Source organism: Pelophylax lessonae (genome assembly GCF_965119305.1).
Source record: "Pelophylax lessonae genome assembly, chromosome: 6".
NCBI classification, from domain to species: domain Eukaryota; kingdom Metazoa; phylum Chordata; class Amphibia; order Anura; family Ranidae; genus Pelophylax; species Pelophylax lessonae.
Window position 1 is genome coordinate 174,400,199 of NC_138773.1, and position 23,124 is coordinate 174,423,322.

The 23,124-nt window shown below is 40.3% G+C and overlaps 1 protein-coding gene across 1 annotated transcript in view; it reads right to left on the bottom strand.

Annotated features, from left to right (window-relative positions):
• Positions 1–23,124, bottom strand: part of DNAH7 (dynein axonemal heavy chain 7) — a 368,896-nt gene that overhangs the window by 179,744 nt on the left and 166,028 nt on the right. The window contains exons 28-31 of the mRNA XM_082262147.1: positions 19,072–19,291; positions 11,519–12,391; positions 10,160–10,389; positions 5,728–6,058 (exon numbers count right to left, since the gene is read on the bottom strand). Of these exons, the coding sequence (XP_082118273.1) occupies positions 5,728–6,058; positions 10,160–10,389; positions 11,519–12,391; positions 19,072–19,291 (1,654 nt within the window). The remainder of the gene's footprint in view (positions 1–5,727; positions 6,059–10,159; positions 10,390–11,518; positions 12,392–19,071; positions 19,292–23,124) is intronic.

Consider the following 23,124-nt stretch of genomic DNA (forward strand, 5'->3'; position numbering starts at 1 on the left):
ATACCTTAGAACCCTAAACCCTAGTTAATCCAAAGAAAATAAAAAAAGACTATAATCCAAAGGGTAACACAATTAATGAGTTTGAAAAAAGACACTAGTCCATCTAGTTCAATCAACAAGAAAAAGATATTGAAAAACCCCATATACAAAATCCTATGCCCACAGTTGATCCAGAGGAAGGTAAAAAAAAAAAAAAAAACAATAAAGCATGATCCAATTCGCTCCGGTGGGGAAAAGAAAATCCTACCTAATCCACCATGAGGCAATTAGATATTCCCTGGATCAACTATCCCTGGTGTTATTACCTCTAAGTATTAATATCCAGTAATATTTTGTGCATTTAGAAATGTATCCAGGCCTTATTTAAAACAAACAAAGCATAAAGAGTGGCCCGATGGCCTCTGCAATGACCTGAAAGTGAAAAATGCTACAACAAGTTCACTATATGGGCCACTTATGCATTTTACCTGTTGATCATACCTCCCCCCCCCCCCTTTAATCTCCTCTTCTCATAAATTCAGTTTAGCTAATCTTTCCTCATAGCTGAGCTTATCCATGCTTCTAAAGAGTTTGGTTGCTTTTCTCTGCACATTCTCTACTTCTCTGATATCCTTTTTGTAAACTAGGGTCCAAAACTGAAACTAGGGTCCAAAACTGAACTGCATTGTTCAGATAAGGTCTTACTAATGATTTGTACAGGGGTAAAATGATCTCTCTCTCACCCAAGTCTATACCTGGTTTCAGGGCCAAAACTAAAGTGGGGGGGCGCATGTGCCCCGGGCGCCATATTGGGAGGGGCGCCGACACTTGTAAACAAGTGTTTTTAATGTATTGGCTCCTTTAAAGCCCTAAGCCATTCTTGAGAAAATGCTGTACTGAATTTTTCAGGGTGAGGTGCATTTAATTGTATTGGTACACTCATCTCTATTAACCACTTTACCATGTACTATACACCCGCTGAGTGTTAGAATCTCAGAACAAGTGAATGACGCTATTAAAATTAATGCCAAAAATATTTCAAATGTGTCCAAACATTTCTAAGAAGTACGCCACGGCAATCTTGACACTTTTTCTTTTCTTGGTGCTAAACAGGTTAAAAAAAACCCCAAGAGGAGGCGATACTCATCGTATTTTGCTTAAAAGTGAGGTATGGTGGATTCATACCCTCAATACTAGAAAACCATATGGCTTGAACGATAGGATGGACATAAATCTTTTTTTTAACATGAATTGTTTTGCTACACTAGTTGGAATAATATGAAAACATGTTCTAAATGTCCATGATATGTCTCTCATATGTCTACGGTGTTTCTTCCTTTTTTTTTCTTCATGTGTTTTTAATTGACTAGATTGTTTCTAATTCAGATATCCCCACTCCTTTTCTGAGGGCTTGTTTTGTTATGAATATCAGTTTTTAGATCAAATATGTGTGCTTTGATGAAGGCTCCATAGCTGAAATGCGCCAGCATATAGCCTGTACCTGCGTATCCATGTAACAAATAAAGTACTTTTATGTAAGAGCATCCGAGTTGCCAGACTTCCTCATTCAAGAATATGATAGAGCCAGGAGGACTTTTCTCACATGAACTCTGGCATCTGATGAGCAGGGATGGTGCCAGGTGACTGCAATAGCACCCCCAACATTTCTCACAGCACCCCCATCAGCGCGCATTGTGTGCCTCAGGGAAGATGTAAGCTTGTATTGACTGCAAGTAGACCTGGCTCCTGATACAAGCAGCACTCCCAACCTGTACAAAACACAGCTCCAGCCTGTTATTTCCTGAGAACAGCACACAGCTGTAAGATGCAGGACTGGAGGATGTTATTCCAGTGCCCCGACCATCAATTGGAGGGAGGAATCTTTGCATTGCAATCCTTTGCTTAGTCTTAGCCAATCATGATTTGTCCATGCTGTAACCCTTCCTCCTTCCCCTCCCACCACATTTTAACTTTAGTTCCAGAGGAAGAAGCTAAAACGACCCCTCAGCTCTCCACTGTGAGTTTTTTTTCTAGTGTTTACTTCGGGAGGAGGAAGAAGGGGGTTCTGCAGCAGCACAGACACAATTCGTTCTTTTAGTGCAGATGATGGAGGAAGAGAACGGGACCAACATTCTGTCACAAGCTATCCATGTTGCATTTATTCAGACACCAGGCTGTTGAAGAGCCTTAGTGACAGTGTTAGAGAGACAGAACACAGACCTAATGCATTCCTTTCTACCAGCAGAATCATGTTTTTTTTACAGACTCTGACTGGGAGAAAAAAATGCTGGATGTCTGTGTGTTCTGTCCATCTCTTCCTCTGCTTTTAACTCTTACAGTTTATTCACACTAGCTTTGCTCTCTGAATAGCAATTCACATTCAGATCGCCCTTCAAAGAGCATTAGACAGGCAGTGAGGTGGCACTGTATCACCTCCTTACTGCCTGCTTGAACCCCTAAAAAATTTGATGAAATATATAATACTGCTTTAAAGGCGAAGTACAGCAATAGCTCATTTAGCTGTACTTCTCCTGTGGATCACAGGAGTGCAGTTTGTTCTGCACTCCTGTAACCCGTTTTCAACAGACAGTCACCAACTCATGGAGCTCTGAGAATCGAGCGATCGGCAGTGTTGATTGCTCATTTCTCAGACAGAGCCGACAGGGGACAGATGCAGCATCCACCTTGGCAAGTACGATTAAAAAAAAAACAAAAAAAACAACCCATTCCCATACTTCTCTTTTAAAAAACATAAACATACTCATTCTGTATTATTGCTCTAACCTACACCTCAAATAACCCCTACAAATACCCTGCAAACCAAAGTCAGTTTCCAGCTATTAGCTTTTGAAACTGATTACTTCAAATATCACATTATATCTATATGGAATGACTTCAAATACTTAAAAAATCATACAATACTGGGCATAAAAACCAACATCCATTCCCCCCTACTTTCCTTCTTGCCCCCCTTATTCTTCCCTTTTCCTTCTCCCCCACATTGCCTCGAGTATACCACTACCTACCATATTTACCTGTTGTGGCTGGACCACCGACTTTCACTGTGCTACTGACCCCTTCTTTGCTGTGCTCCCAGCCACTCTTGTACATTGTGACCACCCTTTGTAATTGTATACTGAGGCACCCAGCTTACCTCTTTACTCTTCTGTTTGTTATGCAACTGCTTGATGTTAATTATGTCATTTTAACATGTACACTTTTGTTATGTACCTATATTGTTTATTGGTATTGTTTTGTACTGCATTCCTTTTGCTTTAATAAAAACAGTTTGAAAAGAAAAACCAACATCCACCAGTCCAGTCCATGAGATGTCTAAATCTACCCTAAAAAAAACTAATTGAAAAGGATTAAGAGAGGTGCATAGAAGCCAGCCAGCCCCCAGTCTGATGTACTCACCCTCCAGTCTGCCACCAACCAAGTAGTCCTGTCTCATGATATAAATAAAGAACAGGGGTTTAGTTGACACGCATTTGCAAACGTATGTGTAAGCTGCAGGGCCACTACACGGCACCCTGTTTTACCTGCAGTCCCTAACACTTTTAATTTAAGTGTCTCCACTCTGGGAGCACATGGCTGCTAATGGATGGATAGGAGGCAGGTGGGAGGGAGCAGCCCAAACCTCCCCCAACCCACCCCCATCCATGTCTGGTCTAGTATCTTAAAACTCTGATAGCTATGTTCTTGTGATGGTACAAACTGAAAACGACCAGCTGAGAAGCATACACCTCCAACCCCTTGGTGGATGCAGTGTAAAACACAGATTGGGACTTTATATGAGGCAATTGGCCTGTATAGCACAGTGCCTCCATCCCTAATTTCATAAAATATTTGGGACTTTACATGAGACAAGCAGGTCATGCTATGGTCTCCAACCCTGTATATGAAAAAAACTGGGGTCTAAATCTACCCTATAGCCCCTTTCACACTAGCGGACCGTTCAGATCCACCTGCCAGTTTTTCAGATGGATCTGAACGGATGCCCCATGCATCTCTATGGGGCATCGGATGTCAGCGGAGACATGTCCGCTGACATCCGATCCGATCCGGTCCGTCAAATCTGGACGGATGAAAACTAACTACAGAATTTCTGTAGATGTAAGCTGCCTCAAATCTTTGTTTCTTCATGTAATCCCAGACAGACTCGATGATGTTGAAATGAGGGCATTGTGGGGTCCAAACCATCAATTCCACAAAACGCAGAAGATAGTTCCTAATGACATTGGCTGTATGTTTGGAGTGGTTGTCTGATGGTACAGCACTATGGATATCTATCTTAGCATTCTTACTTTACAGCATTTCTTCATTTCTGTCTAAAACTTTTGCACAGTACTGTACCTGCTGAGCAGATGAACTGGTGTTAACATGTTAGGTGGTCTGCACACTTTCAGCCACGTGCTGTGGGATTTGCTAATCACATGACACAATTTGAATTACAATAAAAAAAAAAAAAAAAAATCCCACCCAGACATTGTTTTTACCTGAACTGAAACACCAAATGGAATGTAGCTCTTTAAAAAATAAGGATGCTTGGTAATAATAACTAGGATTTTTTTCCCTACCCTAGTATGGCAATTTAATTGCAATGGATTAATTTAAGTATGCACTACTGAAATTTTCTATAAAAGCAGCCATTTAAAACATTTTTTTTAAAAAACTCTATGCGTTTAATTTTAATTCTGTTAGCATTTTTCAGAAGCAGTTGAAAACAAACATTATTATAAGGCCTCTTGCACATGATACTCCTGTTTGAGCATCTACTTTTTCAGATTTGTTTTTTGTATGTATTTCCTCGTATTTTCGTGCATATGCGTTCGCACAAATGCGTGAAAACGTATTCTCGAGATCTTGTTCTGCACAGTAAGTAAATGGGCATTTGCACACATTTGTGCGCAATTGCGCATAGTTAAGTGCATTTGCATGCATAAGGTGTAAATTACGGACCAAAAATGCAGATTTTTTTATTTTTATTTTTACTGAAGAATGCAGGGCACTTGTTTACGTGCCTGTGTGCATAGGCACATTACAATTAATGGGCTGTATTTTAACTCAGTAAAAAAAAAAGCTGTACTGGGCTTTTTCAAACTGCAGTGTTCAAGAGGCCTTAAAGTGATATTAAAGGCTCATGTTTTGTTTTTGTAAAATAATAAACATGTCATGCTTATTCGCTCAGTGCAGTAATTTTGCACAGAGCAGTCCTGATCCTCCTTCTCTGGGGTCCCCCCACCAGCGCTCCTGTCCCCTCTCCCTGGCCGAATGCCCTCATAGCAAGCCACTTGCTATGGGGCACTTATGTGTACTCGATTCAAGCCGCCTTTGTGTGTCCATAAGACACACAGAGCATGGCCCTGCATCACTGGCTGTGATTGACAGAAGCAGGAGCCAACGGCTCCCGCTGCTGTGTCTCAGCCAATGAGGAGAGGGAGAACCGGTAGAGCTACTTAGAATGCATGAAGGTAAAAAAACCTTCAGCCTTAACAACCATTTTAAGTAAACAATAGCTTTATCCAAGTAAAATGCCTTCACAATTTTAGAAAACAGCAAATTTTTTGCCAGGTTTTGAATGTCAATGAAATGTAACTTGTTCCTTTAATGTTTTATGAATAATAACGAAAAACTAAAACAGCTGCTTATCTACAGAATTGGTTTCTAGTATAGCAGTTATAATATCTTAACATGTATACCAGATAAAACCTCAATTTATAAATAATATGAACAGGAGATACCCACCTGTGGAGTAAGGGTGTCCAGAGCAGCCAGAGCAGATTCCAGCAAAGGCAAAGCTGCAGCCAGCTCACTGTCACATTCATCTTTGATTGCTTTGGCAGCCAATGCTTGTTCATTAGCTACTGCTTCATCTGCTTTCACAATCTTCTCTGTCTTGGCCACCTCGATTGACTCTCTCTCAATGACTACCATCATATCATTCACATTTTTGCTGGCAGCCTTCAGCTCTGGCTGGAGAGCTTCCAACTCACTTTGCATTGTAGTGACTTGGGATGATGCAGATTCCAGCTTTTGTAAGCCCACTTCATATCGCAGTTTCATTTTCATTACTTCTCTGCAAGAGTTTAAATAATGTTACCCTAATAATATTAAATTACTGAAGAATACCAAGACAGGTCCAAGACTATTGCATAGTCAGTGCCTCTATGCACTCTGTCAAAGGACTACCAGCAGAATAAGTCTGTGGGGTCAGTTCAAGATAAATATTGCATTCATTTTTGCCTTAAAATAACTCAGTATTTATCTAAAAAGTAGTAAATTCACAAAAAATGCATTATTTAACAAATACCTTAAATATTTATGTTTTGCAAGATTTAGCACTTAAATCTAGTTTTATTTTTACATTGTTTTATCACAAGAGAATACTACATCAGATGAAGATTGTTCTATGAATGAAGGCAAATAGAAATATTGTGAAACAATGACAACATCTTCGGTATGCCCCCATTCAGCTTTGTTCACACTGATGCGATTTTTAATGCGAATGGGAATGCATTCAATTGCAAGTGAAATAACATCAGTTTCTATAGAGCCTAGTCACATAGATGCAGTGCACTGCAATCCAACTTTGAGTGAGTTTAGTGCGATGCAGTGCGATTTTTTCAGCCATAGACTTCAATGGACAAGCATCAAAATTGCATCTGCATTCTTTTTTGATCCATTTTACAATGCAATTTGTGCTGGTTGTTAGAAGCATCCATCCTGTCCGCAGCAGGGATGAGTTGTCGGTTGTTAAAGAGCCAGAACACGCCGACTTAACAACGATGAGTCATCCCTGCTGTCAGTGGGGGATTCTCCGTTGACAACAGAATGTAAACAAAAGAGCTGGCATAAAAGGAAAAAGCTGCCCCCCCCCCCAATCCATACCAGGCCCTTCAGGTCTGGTATTGGTTTTAAGGGGAACCCCAAACCAAAAAAAGTGATGTGGGCTCTTCCCCAATCCTTACAAGACTGTTCTTCAAGCATATAGTCGGCAGGCCATGAAAAGGGGAGGGAACAAGTGAGCGCCTCCCTTTCCCCCTGAACCATGCCAGGCCACATGCCCTCAATGGGGGGGGGGGGCACATGGTGATGAAGATAAGGGTGGGGGGTAGCTTACCGGGGGGGCCCCCAGGTCCTGGTCCCCTTAGAAACTCAGAAACGTGATGGCAGAAGAAAGACCAAGTGGTCCATCGAGTCTGCCCTTTTTATTTTTTGGTTAACTTTTTGTCTGAGTATAGAGCTTTGTTTGTTCAAAGCATGTTTGAAGTCATTTACTGTTGACTGACTCACTACCTCTGCTGGAAGTCAATTCCAAGCATCCACTACCCTTTCAGTAAAATAATATATTCTGAGATTAGTTTTAAACTTTTCTTCAGTTAGTTTAAGGTCATGTCCCCGTGTTCTTGATCATGGTTTCATATTGGAAAAAAACTGCCATTTTGAACCTTAGTCGCCAGTCATGTCTCAGTCATGTCTCCCCTTTCCCTTCTTTCCTCTAGACTGTACATATTAAGTTCCTGAAGTCTCTCATGATATGTTTTATCCCCCAGACATCCCCCATTTGAATGAGTATAAGGTACATAGCACCCCTACTCATTCACCCAAAAAATTACAAATGTAAATAAAAACACAAACACAGTTTTTGACAAGTCATGTACTAAAAAAAAAAAAAAAAATAAACATGTCGTTTTCTAAAAAATATAAAAATAAGCATGTCCTCTGACCTAAATCCAATCAATCACAAATAAAAAAACAGCCGCCGACCCGCATAAACAAAAAGCTACCACCGGCCAAACACAACCGCTCCAATCTCTAGACACTCGCCGAATGACAGGACTGCTTCCTCTTCTGCCCTGTGACATCAAAGGGGATAGGGATCACCCAGAGATGTCACTGGGTGGCTCTGCCCCCTATGATGGCACGTCACCCATGACCCTGCCCAGTCTCAGAGTATTGTCATGAGACAGGGTCACCTGGTGACATCAGTGGGTGATCCTGCCCCTTTGTTTACACAAAACGGCAGGGGGAGAGTGACACTGTCATTCAGCGAGTGTCTAGCAAAAGGAGTGGTCATGTTTGGTGGGATTTTTTTTCGTGTGGGTCGGTGGCCGGCACTTATCATGATTGAAAATAGATTTACATCCGGGGACAAGTTTTTTTTTTAATAAACAAACCATTTGTGTTATTATATATTTTTTTTGGTGTATGAATAGGGGTACTACGTACCCCATACTAATTCACATGGAAGGTGGCGGGATCTGGGGCCCTCTTTTTAAAGGTACCCCCTGCACCCCCACAACTACCAGGTCAGGGATGTGGGAAAGAGGCCCTTGTCCTCATCAGCATGGGGAGAAGGTGCTTTGCTGGGGGGGTCCTTTGCATGTTGAGGGCATGTGGCCAGGTATGGTTCAGGTGGGAGAGAACCTGCTTGTGCCCCCTTTCCTTGCCTGCTGGGCTGTATGCTTGGATAAGGCTCTGGTATGGATTTTGGAGTGACCCAATTTCCTTTTTTTTTTTTAAGGCTCCTTAACCAATGAATAATCCCTGCTACTAACATCAGGGATGGGTCACTGGTTGTTAGGGCACTGGCAGGTACTAGCTCCTTAACAATCAGTGACACTGACAGCAGGGATGAGTTGCAGTAGTAAAAACTTGCACTAAAAATGTATCCAAATCAGCCCAACCTGCACTGCAGCTGCATTACAAAATGGCATTGAAAACATGATTAAAACCGCACTGCACTAGTATGAACCTAGGCTTAAAGAATGATCACCTTCTAGTGAAATGATACAACATATTTATATTCCTGACATCAGGGCAGAACACTTCCATACTAATACATTGTATAATTTTAACTTATAGGCCAGTACGGAGTTTCCTTATTGGTTATATTGACTGCCTGTAATATACTGTAAGTTAAACAACAAATCTGTGGGGTTGTTTTGTGAACTGTAGTGATTTTATTTTTTAATTTTTGCAGTATTTATCTCAAATTCAAGATAATATTCTAATGAATTGACTTTATTATAACAAGGAGTATTAAAAAAAAAAACACAAATATTACATGCGATAATCATTGGTGAACTGACTATGTGAAGAGAACTTATATTGATGGAGACTTAAAGTGGTTGTTAACCCACTTTAACAACTTTATATAACCCTCTCTGTACCCTGATTACAAGTGCTCCTGTCTCTGTGTTTTATAAAAAAAAGCCTCCTTTACCGTATTTCAGAGCGGCTCCCAGTGATCACGTGACCAGCTGGCTCTCTCCTCTCCCCATCTGACAGATGAAGGGGGCAGAACCAAGATTCCCTTGCTGACATCAGGCGGGGCGAAAGGAGGAGAGGAGAGAGAGAGAGAGAGAGTCAGCTGGTCACGTGATCGCCAGGAGACACTCTGAAATACAGTAAAGGCGGCATTTTTTGAATAAAACCCAGAGACAGGAGCACTTGTAATCAGAGAACAGAGAGGATTATAGAGAAAAATAAATGTTTTATTAGAAGCAGGAGGGGAGGGGGCAGGCACTGACACAGAGCAGACAGGCAGGGAGGGAGGAGGGAAAGGAGCACAGAGGAGGACAGAGACCTGTGGATGACGAACGCATACAAACTGACTATGCTGTCAGGGCTCAGCAGCCATGATACACTGTGGTCAGTTTACAGAGGGGCGGGTAGAAAAAGGCAGAATCAGACAGGTTTTTTAGGTGATACGGTGTGCCAAATGACACAGCACAAGCACTGTGCTGTATTACATGCTTTAGGGGACAAGACCTTTTTTTTTTACTAGGGTAACAAACGCTTTAAACTTTTTGATTAATATACTGAAAATTTTTAAAGGAAAACTAAAATATTCCAATATAAAATGTAGTAATTATTTAAACCTGCGCCACTTTTAAAAAATGTGTTTTCTGGGAGCAAGGAAGGACAAAACAACTCTTTTGGGAGTAGCTGCCATTTACTGCATTTTGCACTATAAAATAATTGAATTATCTCTTGATCAACTATTCAGTCCTAAATTATGTTGTTTCTGCTGTGTCACTGTAAATCCTGACAACAACCATCAGTTAATATATTAAAATGTGGTTTGCCCCTGCATTGGTGATTTGTTGTGTCTTTAGGCTCTCTCATACTAAAATCCAATAAATTATCTGCCTGATCTAGTGATAATACTTACAATCGTTTTTTCTCCAGTAATGTTTTAAATGTAGAGATTAGTTCCAAATAAGATGTGGGTGTAACATAATTATATCTCTGTAGCTCCATGCGGAACTTCTCAGACAGGTTAATGGTAGAAGTGTGGAAGATTTTACACATGTCAATGCAACCATTCTTAATTTCTTCTGACATTTCAATATCTTCTAAAAAGCGTGTTGCTACGGCTTGAAGTGCATCTTCTGGCCAGGTCTAGAAAACAGGTTTGAAAAAGAATATTCTTTAAAAAAACTAACCAAGTATGACAAAGCCATGATGACCACAGCAGTTAAACTCTGTATTAACAAAAAGTAAATAAAAATATTAATGAAACATAACTCAGAGTGGGCATTCCCAAAATTACATTTGAAGCCATTTTCTCCTAATATATACATAGAATTTTAATAAAACCCCTTATCTTCTGCTGTTTAGAATATCCTCCATTAGTGCAATTTCCTATACGGGATAGCAAAATAGCGTGGTGCTGGAAAGCGGTGTTTAGGTCCTACCAGGCACACCACTTGCAAGAAGCATTGACCAGTTCGTACACAGCATATTACACATTATCAGTTACACATACTCAACACAATAGTGCCATATTCACATCTATTTGTGTCCGCTTTTGTGCATTTTGTTCATAGCATTATATCATTCTATTGGGCATCATGGCGTATGAAAAGAAAAATGGAAGTGCGTAATTTTTTAAATTACAATGGACCGCAGAAACCTGAGCAGCTTCATTGAATAGCATGCATTGTTTTGATTTAAAGGAGATATACAGCCAAAGCTCGTTTGGCTGTACATCTCCTATGGATCACAGGAGTGCAGTTTGCTCTGCACACCTGTGACCTGTTTTCAGCAGACAGCGGGCTGAAGTCTGCTCTCTGCTGAAGTCACAGAAAGCGGTCCAGGCGCCGCGTCATCACGACCACAAAGTCAGGATCCACAAGTGTTTTCTATGTGCCCTGTTCACACCATATATGTGCGTTGGTACATTGTGCTGAAAATGCAGTACGTATGCATTTTTACGCAGTTAAACTCACCCACATCACATGTCACTACACCACTGCATGTCAGAACATACTGCAATATTTCATAACACTTCAATAAAGTTAAAAAAAAAGAGTAAAAGGAAAAACTGTACACAATGTTATGCATTGTAACAATGCACTTTATCATCTGCCACTGCACAAAGCACACCAGCATGCACACGTTTGAAAGTGCAAGCTGGTGTGAATGAGCCCTAAATCACGACTATTTGTGGTATTTTTTTCACACGGTCATGTGCCATAAATAGATGCATGTCTAGTCGAAATGTAATATTAATGATATTAAACATTACCTGAAACCAATCAATTGTACAGCAGTTAACAAGAGCTGGAAACTTCCGGAGTCGGTTTCGGAATGCATCTCCTATAGGACTCATTGCAAGGACGATGTGTAGCTGATCTCGGCAACGATCAATGAACAAGTTGAAAAGGGCAAGAGGGCTACCATCAGTTTGTTTTAGTTTATCTCGTTGCCTATCTATCTGTCGCATTCTTTCACATATTTCTTGTTTCTCATCAGGTGCAAAAAGATTTGGAACTTCTCCAGCATTGAGTAAGTTATTAATATCTTCCAAGAAAGATTCTTTCTTAATCTGTGAGTCTGTAAACAGAAAAACACCTGGCATTTCCCCCTCAGCAGACTGTCTCAAAATTAGTTTTAAGTCCTCCCGCCATTCAGTAGTACCATAGCTCTTTGAGATTTCCACTTGGAAAAGTTTTTGGTCAGCCATGTGAACAGCTAATCGAGTGACTGACTGACGGCCACTTCCACCCACGCCAACTAATAGGGCATGGCTACGAGGCTGTTTCAAAATGCGTGATATTCTACATATGTGTTCAATCGCGAATCGGAATAAAACCAAATTCATGGGTTTCTTACTAATGTTATTAAACTCTTCCAAATGGCTTTCCACAACTGAATATAGTTTATCAAAATTGGTTATTTCTTTGTAATTTGTATCTTCCCTCTTAAGGTCATGGAAATCACAAAACATTAAACTGCGTAAGTCATCCTCCTCAACCTTGCCATCATTATTAAAATCTAGATGCTGAAAGAGTTGATGAAAATCTTCCCTCATGTGGCTTTTCACAACTTCCTCAATATATCCAACAAGCCAAGATCGATCTGCATTATCAACAAGTCGGTCATAGTAAATGCGAAGGATCTACAGGGTAAAAAATATTATAGTGTTATTCACAAATATTTATCCTGACAAGGCCAGCGGACATGCATCAACTTGAAATAATTGTTATTATCTTAAGCAGTGGTAGCAAAGTTAATTCCATTCTATAGCCAATATACATTGTCTAGGTTCAATTATTAAAGTATAGCCATTTTTTGTGCTGCAAATCTTTGAGTATATCCAATTAACACACCCAATTTTCTCAGAGGCAAGCAGCCAGTTTGCAAAGTAAAGTCCCGAAACTCCTAAAGTGGAACTTTACCCATAACAACTGGATAAAAAAAATAAGAGTTCTTTAGGAAGGACAATACATTTCCCATTATTAATTATGGTACCAAATTAGTGTTTGCTGTAAATGGCTTCCAGCATTGCTCCTGTTTCATCTTGCTGGAGGCTGCCATTTTGTTGAAGCCAAGAGCCCCTCAGCAGCAGTACATGTTTAGGCTGTCAGCAGATCAACCTTTAGCTTCTCAATTGGCATAGTGCTAAAAATGGAAAGCAACTGAGTATGTGTAGAGTGGTATGGCACAGTGTGTTACTGGATTTTAAACAGTATAGCCACTTATGTCCAATGTTTTACATAGCTATACCTGCAAAAGGGGCCAGCCTAAAGTGATCTAGATGGACTTCATTTTCTGACTTAAGTTCCACCCTTTGCAAAACAGAAGTGTACTCTTCACTGCAAACACTCTATGAATGCTGGTAAGTCCAGGCAAAGGCATTTTTCAAGGCATTCACAAAACTTTACGTCTCTGTCTAGAGAAAAATTCAGTTCAAACTTTGCATATTCACTCACTTCCGCAGTGATTGCTTCTGAATGTATGCTTCTATAGGCAGCTTTTAAAAAAATTATATCTCAGTTGTTAACAGAAATAACGAATTGTAATTTTTCTAAATCCCAAGTCTATGATCGTTCTCCTAACCACACAAGGCTAATACGTAACACCTCCAAATAAAAACAACTTATTTTCTATTTTTAGGTTTGTTTTAGCACCTCCATTATTAGAATTCCACTCTAATTAGCTTCCCTGTGACAGTTGTGGTTAATTAAAATGTATCTATCTTTGTTGACCTAACGTTGTTTATGTTTTACCTAGCACTAACAACGTAACACTTAAAACATTATTCACTGTAGAAAAAGCTGCTGACAGCAGCTCTGATACACAGCTTATGACCTGGGTCCCATCAGCTACACCCTTGGGATATTCACAGTGGGAAAGATCATTAGGGCATACGAGTTTAATCCTAGGTTCTTGAATAGATAGACAAGCAATTTTATGATTACAGCCTTAACACTAAAGTCTGCCATACACAGCTTGAACTTTCGCCAATTCCTTCTGCTTAGCCCTGTTGGCACCATCCAGCTCAACAAACTTTAAATAAAAAAATCAAAGGAGCCAGGAAGGAACAGTAACTGCGTCCAATCATACAAAAATATTTTCAAGATGGATAAAAATATTGTTGGGCAGATGCTAGTGGTTCAGTGGAGTGGGGATGAGTAGATGATCGACTTTCCTTTAGGCATCCCAATAGTTTGATGTGATTGTGATTAAAAAATATATGATATATTTTGCAGTGGAAATTTTCACCCAGTGCTGGGTGTAACCAGATGATAATTTACCATTTTATGTATATACAGTGGGTACGGAAAGTATTCAGACCCCCTTAAATTTTTCACTCTTTGTTATATTGCAGCCATTTGCTAAAATCATTTAAGTTCATTCTTCTTCCTCATGAATGTACACATAGCACCCCATACTGACAGAAAAACACAGAATTGTTGACATTGTTGCAGATTTATGAAAAAAGAAATACTGAAATATCACATGGTCCTAAGTATTCAGACCCTTTGCTGTGACACTCATATATTTAACTCAGGTGCTTTCTATTTCTTCTGATCATCCTTGAGATGGTTCTACACCTTCATTTGAGTCCAGCTGTGTTTGATTATACTGATTGGACTTGATTAGGAAAGCCACACACCTGTCTATATAAGACCTTCCAGATCACAATGCATGTCAGAGCAAATGAGAATCATGAGGTCAAAGGAACTGCCCGAAGAGCTCAGAGACAGAATTGTGGCAAGGCACAGATCTGGCCAAGGTTACAAAAATATTTCTGCTGCACTTAAGGTTCCTAAGAGCACAGTGGCCTCCATAATCCTCAAATGGAAGACGTTTGGGACGACCAGAACCCTTCCTAGAGCTGGCCGTCCGGCCAAACTGAGCTATCGGGGGAGAAGAGCCTTGGTGAGAGAGGTAAATAGGAACCCAAAGATCACTGTGGCTGAGCTCCAGAGATGCAGTCAGGAGATGGGAGAAAGTTGTAGAAAGTCAAGCATCACTGCAGCCCTCCACCAGTCGGGGCTTTATGGCAGAGTGGCCCGACGGAAGCCTCTCCTCAGTGTAAGACACACGAAAGCCTGCATGGAGTTTGCTAATAAACACCTGAAGGACTCCAAGATGGTGAGAAATAAGATTCTCTGGTCTGATGAGACCAAAATAGAACTTTTTGGCCTTAATTCTAAGCGGTATGTGTGGAGAAAACCAGGCACTGCTCATCACCTGTCCAATACAGTCCCAACAGTGAAGCATGGTGGTGGCAGCATCATGCTGTGGGGGTGTTTTTCAGCTGCAGGGACAGGACGACTGGTTGCAATCGAGGGAAAGATGAATGCGGCCAAGTACAGGGATATCCTGGACAAAAACCTTCTCCAGAGTGCTCTGGACCTCAGACTGGGCCGAAGGTTTACTTTCCAACAAGACAATGACCCTAAGCACACAGCTAAAATAATGAAGGAGTGGCTTCACAACAACTCCGTGACTGTTCTTGAATGGCCCAGCCAGAGCCCTGACTTAAACCCAATTGAGCATCTCTGGAGAGACCTAAAAATGGCTGTCCACCAACGTTTACCATCCAACCTGACAGAACTGGAGAGGATCTGCAAGGAGGAATGGCAGAGGATCCCCAAATCCAGGTGTGAAAGACTTGTTGCATCTTTCCCAAAAAGACTCCTGGCTGTATTAGATCAAAAGGGGGCTTCTACTAAATACTGAGCAAAGGGTCTGAATACTTAGGACCATGTGATATTTCAGTGTCAACAATTCTGTGTTTTTCTGTCAGTATGGGGTGCTATGTGTACATTCATGAGGAAGAAGAATGAACTTAAATGATTTTAGCAAATGGCTGCAATATAACAAAGAGTGAAAAATTTAAGGGGTTCTGAATACTTTCCGTACCCACTGTATACTTCTATATGTTTCTTTTTTTTATATTATATTGAAAGCTGATGACATAAAAGGTTTTCCTAAACCTATGTTGCTTGTTCATAGATACATATAATGCTTTTCTGGTTATGTTATGGGTTATGTTTTGCCTACAAATTCCATAACATCATCCCCACTCCACTGAACCACCAGCATCCGTACAACAATATTTTTCTTCATCTTGTAATAGTTTATGTATAATGAAGTTCAATAGAGTGATGGATATACTAATTTAGCTGATCAGCTGGAGAAGGGGTGTAACATGTGGCATTGAAAGCATACACATTACAATAACATATGTCAAATATGTCAAACAATCGTTTATCGGATGCTTTTAAGTGATTTTGTTCAAAATGACTGTCTTTTTACAAGTATATGTTATGTAGTATATTAAAAGTCAGATTTGTTTTTTTTTTTTGAGGAGCTGCTATGTATTTACAAATGTGGTACATTTAATAAATCAACAAGTGCAGCGCTCTCTCTGCCTATACTGAAACCATCAATCAATAATCATGTATCAATCTGTGCTAGTGTGTTGTGTTAGCTATCTCTAAAGAAGTCCAATCAGGAAGCAACATGTCAGATGGGAGTGCCGATGAGGTCATCACGCCAGGTGGAGTTGGCAGAGATATAGCAACAAAAACAACAATGCGTTAGAGCATATCGTGAGCCACCAGCACTCAGAGCAAAGATGCATACTCCAAAACAATAAATAAAGGAAAGTGCAGGGCTAAAAACAATTTTTTTTAAAAAGTTCTTAGTGAAGAAATAAATGTCCATAAAACTATGAGTGAAACAAAGTCCCAGGTAAGTGATCCAGGTGAGCAGAGAAGTTATCACCACTTGGTAACGTGCCAAGTATCGTAAATTGTAACACATTCCCACTTCACACCCTAGGTGAGTAATAAATTCTGCTTACCAGAACCAGTTGACCACTATGCTATATGTGATCACATCAAGTGCAAGGAAAATAAGGTCTCCCTGCAAACCATACAGCCGGAACCACTCTAACTTCCATTTTCATCTGGTGATCCAGCCAGCAAGTATTAGCAGTGTCCCAGTCAAGATGGCAGGTCACCTCAGACTCCAGGCCCTTTTGAAAGGGCCAGGAGTTTGAGGAGACCTGCCACTTCACTTAGAGTGTTAAGTGGGAACGTTCGGAGTCACCCTAGCATTTACGATACTTGGCACGTTTCCTAAGTGGTGATAACTTCTCTGCTCACGTGGATCAATTACCTAGGACTTCCTTGCGCTTGATGGGACACTGGTTCTGGTAAGCAGAAGACTGGGACACAATTTTGAAAGCTGTGATTGTAAGACTGGCATACATGTGAATGTTTTCAATCTTTATTGAGTGTATAAACAAATATATGGAGAGCACTAAGGTCTATTCTATTGGGAAAGAGAGGAGTGAAGTGGCTGTTAAAGGCTATTCATGCTTGGTTGATATAATACAGAGGTCCATCCTACCAGGTGAAAGCATAACCAAGAGCACAGGGTGTGGATTTAGAGAGGGCAAAAAGAACAGTGTTTGCACACACGCTGTAAAATTTTATTTTTTTACACTGTTTGCACTTGCTTAACTATTTGGACTTGTTTTACAAAAATTGTGATATTTTGTGCACAATGTAATAAAGATTTTGTTCATTACATAATTTATATTAGGTCACCTATTTATTGCTAGAAGTTTATTTAGGATTTATTATTGTGTCACGATCAAGGGGTCAGGCTCAAAGACCAGTTGCTATAGCAGTGGGAAGCTTACACAGAAACCAGCAGGATAGGAAGACTGGCAGGTCGCCCTGGCAGATTACATGGGCTCCGCTGAGGTGCGGAGTCTAAGTACTAACCAGTGTTCACCAGAGCTCCTGATAGTGGAGATGGATTTCGCTGTGTGTTAGCACCAGGTCAGGAACCTCTGGATCACCCTACCAGGAGGTGAGCAAGCCAGGGTCCAGTAGCGGATTAAGCAGGTAGGGATCAGACAGAAGCGTAGTCATTAAACAAGCCAAAAGGTCAGTAACAAGTAGTTGTAGGTTGGAATCAGGCAGAAGCGTAGTCGAGGAACAAGCCAAGGATCCGTAACAAGTGGTAGCAAAGTATGGACAGCAGCAGGAAAGACAAGAGCGAGATACTGGCAGAGAGAGTACGATAATCTGGCAAACACCAATTGCAGAAACATGGCTTAAATAAGGAAGTTCATGGGAGGAGCAAAGAGTTCAAGGTTCAAGACAAACAAGATTCAAGGCAGGATCATTCAAGGAATTGTCCGACATTCCAGGGTGACTCAGCAAGCAGAGTCATTGCCAGAGACAGCAGAAGTGCCAGGTTCAAGTCCAGGCCCTGACAATATGTGTGTACATTTATATTATGTTCTTTTGTGACACAGATTGATACGATTATTGCTTGACAGTTTCAGTATAGGCAAAGGGAGTACTGCAATTGTTTATTTTTCAAAGTAGTTGTAAAGCCTGAAGGTTATTTACCTTCATGCATTCTATGTATAAAGGTAAAAAATATTCAGTATGCAGCTCCCCCACAGCCAACCCCCCCCCCCCCCCGATGCTTACCAAAGTATGATCTCAAACCAGTGATGTGCAAATAAGCAGCTGCTCTCTCAGCTCTCTGCCTCCTCATTGGCTCAGAGACAACAGCAGGAGCCCATTGGCTGAGAAGGGATCCCCGTCCTGTGTGTCTTATGTACACACACGGTAGGGCTCAGGAGTGAGCATGCACGAGTGCCCCCATAGCAACTGGATTGCTATGGGAGCACTCAGCAGGGGAAGGAGGGAAGAGCCCAAAGTGCTGGCAGGGGACCTGAGAAGGAGAAGGATCAGGGCTGCTCTGTGCAAAACCATATCACATAGCAAGTAAGTATAACATGTTTGTGTTTTTTTTTTAATTTAAGCCTTTAGTATTACTTTAATTGTGTTTGTTTGTGTGAAGCACAATAAGGTGATAGCAGCTCTCCAAAAGTGAATTTTGCTTGGATACAGCAGCGCAGGGATACATACAGGTGTTTTTGAAATGTGGCACCTTGTTATCCTAAAAAGCTTTGATAGCTCTTGGAGATTTGAACCATCTAATAGTTTCTTATCTACAGATAACAAAGAAGTTTACAGGTGGAGTCAGAACATTAAAATGTGTTGCAACAACCAAGATTCCAAAATGTGCTAGAAGTTATCTAGGTAATATGAAAGTAGGGAGATCTGATCACTGGAGTCTCCATAAGATATACAAAGCCAGTAGGTGACTCAGCCTATCAGGCTCTTCCTATTACTGAATTTTCTTCTTTGGATAACCTGACTAAGTTTCTCTAAAAAAAAAAATAAATATATATATATATATATATATATATATATATATATATATATAGGTAACGTTAATTAGACTTACCTCGTGAACCCACAGCCTCTTGATTAATAAAGGAGAATCGGTTGTTTCAGGACGAGATAAGCAAATTCCTTGAATTACACGAGAAAAGTCCCGAAGATTGAATAAATAATGAGACTTTGCAGGTGTGGGCAGTAAGTTTTTCATTGCTTCTTTGTACACTGCCATGGTACTGTGTATAATTTGTGGTGTTAGCATACTATATTCACTTGGAAAGACATACCTGAGAATTAGGAAAAAGTATTAGACAAACCAGGGTTCCCCTCTTGGTGTACGTTATAATTTAAGAGTAAGAAAGTTACAATAAAAATATGTGAGCTTCCATTGCTGACCTCCCCTTGGTTTCAATATTCTCTGAATCATGGAACCAAAATTAAAAATTGGTCAGGGAAATGAAATCAGATTTGTAAAGGTTCTCTTGGTCAGGGGATTCAAATATAATCAAACCAAAGGGCTGCATGAGAGCCAGGGAACTAGCATCTTTAGAAGGAGATAAACCATGGTACATCCCTCCACCTTTCACCACTATAACACTGTTGCTATATTTAAATCAGAAAAGACTAGGGCTCATTAATAGCACACAAAACAACTGAGGTATAGCTTGTCTTCTATTCATGATGGTACAGCTGTCATATAGAGAGCTCAGCAGAGCAATATCAATCTACAGTGTCCTTTCAGAGTAGTGACAACCTCTGAAGTAGCTTGCCAAAAAGTGGGCAGGCGAAACATGTCAACCAAAGGATGCACCATCTACGGCCCATGAAGCACTCTCAACTACAATGAGAAGGGTGATGAGAACCAGGAACTCTAAGAACTAACACAGTCGTTAGTCAGGACAGGATTCAAGGCTGCACAGGTGTATCATAGCCATGGATCATTGTCGACCATTGATCAAGAGAAACATTGACTACACAGTGGTGTCTTCCTGGTCGGAGACTGACAGTGCAAACCACCGAAGGCACCCGCTCACAGGCTACAGTGATCCCCCAATGTGGATGATTAATCGATGAACTGTAAGTCTTTTCTGAGATAATGGTTATGACTAAGCGAATATGATTTCGTGAAACGCGTCAACTGTGTTTGTCCCCTGTCTCTGATTCTTGTCACTATGGATTTTTGAATCTTCAATAAACAGATTTATTCATCCTAAACTCTCAAGTTGGAGTGCGGTTGCCTAACTTCTATCTGTACAGCTGCTGGGATTGCGGACCTAACCAGCACCCTATTTGATTGTCTGGACATTTACACACCGGAGCGGTTTTCCTCTTTCCCTATATTTGGTTTCTTTTTCTGAGATCCCTGATAAGTATTCCATAGCTGATTACTGCTACTGACACTGACTCCCAGTCTGATTTTTATCAACACTGCTCCTACCAATGCCTGCACACACTTATGGAATACTTTCCCAGCAGTCTGGTCCTTAACAGTAAGTCTGGCAAGTTAATGAACACTGTGATCTCCGGTAGAGGATGTTATCATTGCTATCGATGCCACTGTGCAATATTCACTTGAGAGTTCCTTAGGACGCTACTCCTGGATTATCTATTAACAACACATTACCCACCACCCACAAGGGGAGACCTTTCTATCCATTAGACCAGTGGTCCTCAACTCCGGTCCTCAGGGCCCACTAACAGGCCAGATTTTAAGTATTACCTTGGGGAGATGCAGACTAGAGTAATGCAATCACTGAGCAGTAAATGATATCACCTGGGATGTATTTCAGTTATCTTGCAAACCTGGCCTGTTAGTGGGCCCTGAGGACCAGGGTTGGGGACCAGGGCATTAGACTACCCCACTCTCCATCTTGATACTGAGATTTCTTGTAAAATCCCCCCCCCCACCTTTCCTAATAGTGTTTATTATGAGGTTGTCACTACTCTGAGGGGACACAATTATGCTAAATGCTTGCACTGTAGATTGATATTACTCTGCTGAACTCTCTACATGACAGCTGTCCCATCATAAATAGAAGATAAGCTATACCTCACTTGGTTTGTGTGCTATCAATGGGCCCTAGTGTGTGCTGATTTTATTATAACAGTCTAATAAAATGTGATACTTTTTGATATTGCATTATCGTTATTATTTATTGTGCAGAACACTTTTGATCTGATGTCCCTACACAAAGAACATCCACACTAATTTACAGAAGTTAAAAATCACTAATATCCCCAATGTTTATGCCTCTGTGTTGATATAAATATATCCTATGTATCAGATTTTCTAATATGTCTATGCTATTAAAGAGTATCTATGGTTAAAACTATTTTATTAGCCAGGATTATAAGGGATGATGACCTTCCTTGAGTTTGTAAATCACTCCAGGAACAATTATATAATATAGAGTATAGATACATCTATTCCACCATAGCTAGCAGTTTGGTCAGCCAAGGATGTGGTCTTGTCAGGGTTGTCAAAATCAGCTCAGCTAGTAAGGTAAATTTCAGTGCCTGGCATGGAATTTAAGCAGAACTACATGAAAGAGTTATTTTGCAATTATTTATTATCAACAACAGTACATTACCATCTAAAGTAAAGCAATTAAAGTTAGCACCTCCTGGACAGTATCTTAGTATCTCATTCTAAAAACGCAAATGTATCTAGACAGAATCTGAACCTAGCTCATAAATATCTATCACTCCTTCAATTAACACCATGAGTTTTTAAGGCTAAAACTGAGTGCTCTTTAACCAGTTCTTGCAATGAGGCTTGGAAAAATTAACGTTTCTACTTGACATTTACAGTCATTAAAATCACTTTAAATGTCATTAGGAAGGCATTACATTCTAGCACCTTATGATGATTCAAATTAAATCAAAATTGCAGCCTTAAAAAAATCAATCAAAATAATTAATGTCAAAATAGTTATGTAGGATGAAAAAGCTCAGGCTTAAAAAAGTATATATAAAAAAAAAAAAAAACTCTGAAAAGCATGGCCCAGTTTGCATTAGTAGGGAGAAAAATCTTTTCTCAACCCTAATGGTGATCTGTTAATCCTGGAATTATTATAATAGAATTATATAATAATATATGTTAAAATAAATAAAAGTGAAAGCTTAGATAATATTTTCCTAGAAAAGCATCAAGGAAAATTCAACTGAATTCTGTGCAAGATCAAGTAATGTTTCAAAGGAATGGAAAAAGTAAATGGTATTATGGTAATTTGCTGCTATATATATTATGTTTTCCAGCTCCAGGAGTGCTGCAAAAGGTATATAGAGAAAACACTGGAGATGAGGAACAGTCAGTACATTGCTATTATATACACAATTTAATAGTAATAAATATTATGCTCCTGATTGTATTTCAGTGTTTTTATTGTAATATTTCAGAATGTTAGACAAAGGTCAAACAGTACAAAGTATGGACACTTGCATAAGAAATCTGATAACATATGCATTAAGATGTTAGCTGAATAAAAAATGTAAATAAAGGAAGGGAACATGGTCTTCATTATAGTGAAAGGCCACAGGTATTAGATGTTACTGCAAAAGTGGCTATTGAATTGTGAGCAGCAAACTGTATTTCACCAATTCGGGGTGCACATTACAGCAGGCTGAATGAAAATACTGACAGATCGCTGTACTAACACAAGCGATGCTAGTACAGCAATTTCCCCCACTGTGCTATTGTTTTCTGAAAGGAGGACTGCTCCTCTACCAGAACACACCAGTCAGCGTTCACAGCTATTGGCTCCCAGCATTGGTCTGGTGCCAGTCATCTGCTGGTTTTCCAGCATGCCTGTTTGACAGAAGCCAGACATTAGGCCAGCTTCTGTTCTGTCAGACAGGCTGCTGTACACACGGGCTGAATATCGGCCGGTTCAACAGAACCCTTAAAGTGGTTGTTAAGCCATGTCATAAACTACACACAATCCCCTCTGATATAAAGCCTCTTATGCTGCAGTGTATGTCCTTTGTAAAAAAAAAGATGGCTATTTCTACCTGATTTCACAGAGCAGATGGGAGGTCATGTGACTCCTCGAGGTTCCCTCTCCCAATCTGATAGCTAGAGCTGGAGGGGCCAAGATTCCCCCACTGATGTCAGTCGGGA